Source organism: Monosiga brevicollis, genomic scaffold (assembly GCF_000002865.3).
Source record: "Monosiga brevicollis MX1 MONBRscaffold_46 genomic scaffold, whole genome shotgun sequence".
NCBI classification, from domain to species: domain Eukaryota; class Choanoflagellata; order Craspedida; family Salpingoecidae; genus Monosiga; species Monosiga brevicollis.
The window spans coordinates 129,996-134,834 of record NW_001865083.1 but is presented as its reverse complement, the minus strand read 5'-3'; the positions used below and the strand labels follow the sequence as shown (position 1 = coordinate 134,834).

The 4,839-nt window shown below is 56.7% G+C and overlaps 1 protein-coding gene across 1 annotated transcript in view; it reads left to right on the top strand.

Moving 5' to 3' along the window:
- The window catches only part of MONBRDRAFT_30244 (uncharacterized protein), a gene marked incomplete at both ends in the record, with an annotated part of 6,259 nt that extends 2,289 nt beyond the window's left edge, over positions 1–3,970 (top strand). Inside the window, 12 exons of the mRNA XM_001750702.1 lie at positions 178–268; positions 377–418; positions 520–610; positions 719–952; positions 1,062–1,295; positions 1,401–1,637; positions 1,746–1,979; positions 2,106–2,339; positions 2,448–2,681; positions 2,790–2,862; positions 2,933–3,219; positions 3,306–3,970. Coding sequence (XP_001750754.1) covers positions 178–268; positions 377–418; positions 520–610; positions 719–952; positions 1,062–1,295; positions 1,401–1,637; positions 1,746–1,979; positions 2,106–2,339; positions 2,448–2,681; positions 2,790–2,862; positions 2,933–3,219; positions 3,306–3,970 — 2,656 coding nt within the window. The remainder of the gene's footprint in view (positions 1–177; positions 269–376; positions 419–519; positions 611–718; positions 953–1,061; positions 1,296–1,400; positions 1,638–1,745; positions 1,980–2,105; positions 2,340–2,447; positions 2,682–2,789; positions 2,863–2,932; positions 3,220–3,305) is intronic.
- Between the last annotated feature and the right edge of the window lie 869 nt (positions 3,971–4,839).

Below are 4,839 nucleotides of genomic sequence, written 5' to 3'. Positions count from 1 at the left end.
GCATGCTTCTTGCTGCAAACGCATGCCTACGCAGGTTCCAACACAGAACAACGTGCTCTCCCGCTGGTCCCGCAAGGTTTAGCCTTCGGGAACGGCAGTCTGGGAGCGTTGTCGCCTGTCGTGTCGAGTTGTTCGGATGGCGCCTCGAGCGTTGGCGTGTCGGACGGTGCTTTCCAGGTGGCTGGTGCCATGTTTGGGTTGCCACCCCCTGATCCATCGCAAGAGCAAGCTTACCAAGCTCAGTTCTCAACCGTGTTGGCTCAACCAGGTAGCGCACCGTGGACCTAACGGTCTCTATGCTTCCGACTGTGGCGTACCTATCCCACCATGTGCGGACCTCACGCATGCTTCTTGCTGCAAACTCATGCCTACGCAGGTTCCAACACAGAACAACGTGCTCTCCCGCTGGTCCCGCAAGGTTTAGCCTTCGGGAACGGCAGTCTGGGAGCGTTGTCGCCTGTCGTGTCGAGTTGTTCGGATGGCGCCTCGAGCGTTGGCGTGTCGGACGGTGCTTTCCAGGTGGCTGGTGCCATGTTTGGGTTGCCACCCCCTGATCCATCGCAAGAGCAAGCTTACCAAGCTCAGTTCTCAACCGTGTTGGCTCAACCAGGTAGCGCACCGTGGACCTAACGGTCTCTATGCTTCCGACTGTGGCGTACCTATCCCACCATGTGCGGACCTCACGCATGCTTCTTGCTGCAAACTCATGCCTACGCAGGTTCCAACACAGAACAACGTGCTCTCCCGCTGGTCCCGCAAGGTTTAGCCTTCGGGAACGGCAGTCTGGGAGCGTTGTCGCCTGTCGTGTCGAGTTGTTCGGATGGCGCCTCGAGCGTTGGCGTGTCGGACGGTGCTTTCCAGGTGGCTGGTGCCATGTTTGGGTTGCCACCCCCTGATCCATCGCAAGAGCAAGCTTACCAAGCTCAGTTCTCAACCGTGTTGGCTCAACCAGGTAGCGCACCGTGGTCTCTATGCTTCCGACTGTGGCGCCCATGTGCGTACCTATCCCACCATGTGCGGACCTCACGCATGCTTCTTGCTGCAAACGCATGCCTACGCAGGTTCCAACACAGAACAACGTGCTCTCCCGCTGGTCCCGCAAGGTTTAGCCTTCGGGAACGGCAGTCTGGGAGCGTTGTCGCCTGTCGTGTCGAGTTGTTCGGATGGCGCCTCGAGCGTTGGCGTGTCGGACGGTGCTTTCCAGGTGGCTGGTGCCATGTTTGGGTTGCCACCCCCTGATCCATCGCAAGAGCAAGCTTACCAAGCTCAGTTCTCAACCGTGTTGGCTCAACCAGGTAGCGCACCGTGGACCTGGTCTCTATGCTTCCGACTGTGGCGTACCTATCCCACCATGTGCGGACCTCACGCATGCTTCTTGCTGCAAACTCATGCCTACGCAGGTTCCAACACAGAACAACGTGCTCTCCCGCTGGTCCCGCAAGGTTTAGCCTTCGGGAACGGCAGTCTGGGAGCGTTGTCGCCTGTCGTGTCGAGTTGTTCGGATGGCGCCTCGAGCGTTGGCGTGTCGGACGGTGCTTTCCAGGTGGCTGGTGCCATGTTTGGGTTGCCACCCCCTGTTTCTCCATCGCAAGAGCAAGCTTACCAAGCTCAGTTCTCAACCGTGTTGGCTCAACCAGGTAGCGCACCGTGGACCTAACGGTCTCTATGCTTCCGACTGTGGCGTACCTATCCCACCATGTGCGGACCTCACGCATGCTTCTTGCTGCAAACTCATGCCTACGCAGGTTCCAACACAGAACAACGTGCTCTCCCGCTGGTCCCGCAAGGTTTAGCCTTCGGGAACGGCAGTCTGGGAGCGTTGTCGCCTGTCGTGTCGAGTTGTTCGGATGGCGCCTCGAGCGTTGGCGTGTCGGACGGTGCTTTCCAGGTGGCTGGTGCCATGTTTGGGTTGCCACCCCCTGATCCATCGCAAGAGCAAGCTTACCAAGCTCAGTTCTCAACCGTGTTGGCTCAACCAGGTAGCGCACCGTGGACCTAACGGTCTATGCTTCCGACTGTGGCGTACCTATCCCACCATGTGCGTACCTATCCCACCATGTGCGGACCTCACGCATGCTTCTTGCTGCAAACGCATGCCTACGCAGGTTCCAACACAGAACAACGTGCTCTCCCGCTGGTCCCGCAAGGTTTAGCCTTCGGGAACGGCAGTCTGGGAGCGTTGTCGCCTGTCGTGTCGAGTTGTTCGGATGGCGCCTCGAGCGTTGGCGTGTCGGACGGTGCTTTCCAGGTGGCTGGTGCCATGTTTGGGTTGCCACCCCCTGATCCATCGCAAGAGCAAGCTTACCAAGCTCAGTTCTCAACCGTGTTGGCTCAACCAGGTAGCGCACCGTGGACCTAACGGTCTCTATGCTTCCGACTGTGGCGTACCTATCCCACCATGTGCGGACCTCACGCATGCTTCTTGCTGCAAACTCATGCCTACGCAGGTTCCAACACAGAACAACGTGCTCTCCCGCTGGTCCCGCAAGGTTTAGCCTTCGGGAACGGCAGTCTGGGAGCGTTGTCGCCTGTCGTGTCGAGTTGTTCGGATGGCGCCTCGAGCGTTGGCGTGTCGGACGGTGCTTTCCAGGTGGCTGGTGCCATGTTTGGGTTGCCACCCCCTGATCCATCGCAAGAGCAAGCTTACCAAGCTCAGTTCTCAACCGTGTTGGCTCAACCAGGTAGCGCACCGTGGACCTAACGGTCTCTATGCTTCCGACTGTGGCGTACCTATCCCACCATGTGCGGACCTCACGCATGCTTCTTGCTGCAAACGCATGCCTACGCAGGTTCCAACACAGAACAACGTGCTCTCCCGCTGGTCCCGCAAGGTTTAGCCTTCGGGAACGGCAGTCTGGGAGCGTTGTCGCCTGTCGTGTCGAGTTGTTCGGATGGCGCCTCGAGCGTTGGCGTGTCGGACGGTGCTTTCCAGGTGGCTGGTGCCATGTCTGGGCCGCCACCCCGTGTTTCATCGCATCAGCAAGCCTACCAGCTCAGTTCTCAACCGATGTCGGCTCAACCAGAGAAGCACAGCCTCGTCTTTTCCCGACATTGGCGCCGATGGTGTTGTGGCTTTTTTTGCTGACCGCAAGCGTAGCCTAGCCAACCCACCTGCTTCAAGAGCCGCCCCCGAGGCAGAGCAGGTCATCCTCTCTCACGAGACCAAGGCATGCATGAGCCTTTTTCTGCTCTTGATCGCCGTGACGGGCACCAACCCCAGTCAGTCCTCGTTCGGCATGCCTTACCGCTTCATAAACAAGCAAGAACAAACCTCATGCGCATGCTCGCAACTGATTTGTCTTTAGATCAAGGCGGTTTACGCCTTGACTTGGAAGAGCTGGTCAAACCCTCTTCAGCAGCGCTTGCCGCTTTGGCCGCACGTTACAATTTTCGAGTTGAAACGCTCGTCAAGGTTCTTGATGTCCTGTACAAGGATCAAAAGCGCCACCACCTCAAAGACGTCATGCCGCTCAAGGATTGGTTCACCTCGGTGGTCTTTGAGCAACTGGGACATGCCACCACCGGCGCGGGTGCCGACGACACCGCAGCCCCCTCTGCGAAACGACCTAAAGCGAGCAACAACTGTCAAGCTTCAACAAGCCCCTCATCTCCGATCTTGGAACAGCTCGTGCAGGTTTGGCGTGCGCTGCGCGGGTACTTCCCAGCCTTATCCGACCCTCTGAAGGAGCGTCGGGACAAACTGGGCAAGGGAGATCAAAACCCGGAGGGCTTCATGGGCATCTTGAAGCACTCAACTTCGTTTCATCATGTTGTGCCGCGCCTCATGGGCGGCCGGCGGGCCAACAAGCTTCGTCAACTCCTGGCCCAGCAGGCAAGCCCCTTTTGGACACGACCTATCCCATCCCCCAAACCTCTACAAACTTCTTCGCCACCTGCCCGACCCCTCGACCTTTTGATGGCTGCCTTGAATGCGTGCACGCCACACGACCTTTCAGCGAACGAACGTTGATGCGATTGAAATGCCTTTCTCGAAACAGCAGTTTGACCGTGTTTTCTTCGCCGCTGAGCCTTTTCATTCCGCCTTTATTCAGTTCTTTACTTTTTTTGGTTTTTTTTTTTATCTGTTTTTTTTTTATTGTCTTATTTGTGACCGGTGCCCTGTGCTGCAACCCTGCAAGCGCAACCTCAGGTGCAAAGCCTTGATTCCATTCGTGTGTCAGTTCTTTTTGTGAAACACCTGACGTTGTTACCCACCCGTATCGCCGTGCATTCTACCACATGTCCTCGTTCCTCTGGATATGTGTGTGTGTGCGTGTGGTGCGTGTGTGCGCGCAACCTCTGATGCAAAACATTTATTCGACCTACTACGTTTGGAACAAATGTTTTGCAACCGAGTTTGCGATTGCGGTGCTGCAGCACTTCACTCGGTATTGTCTGTGTTGTCTGTCTGCCGGTGTCGTCCTCCCTCATGCCCAACGCTTCTGCGATCGGCCCCTCTTGGTGGCCGATACGGAGTATGAGTCGACATCCGCACCCTCTTTTTCTTTCGTGCTTATGCTTGCCCATATGTGTTGTCATGTGGCCTTGCTGCCCAATCGATTGATCAACCCATTCCTTGTTCTTCGTGCGACGCGCTCTCACTTTTTTTTTTTCAACACACAGACATTTGCACATGCCTCACAAACACTTGCGGATCGTTAGTTTGCCGAGGAGGCCATGGCTAAACAGACAAGGCGTGCGCTTTGGGTACATGCTCAAAGTCAGAGCGCATCAGGGCACGTCAATTTGGGTTAGGGAGAGAGAGAGAGAGAGAGAGAGAGAGAGAGAGAGAGAGAGAGAGAGAGAGAGAGAGAGAGAGAGAGAGAGAGAGAGAGAGAG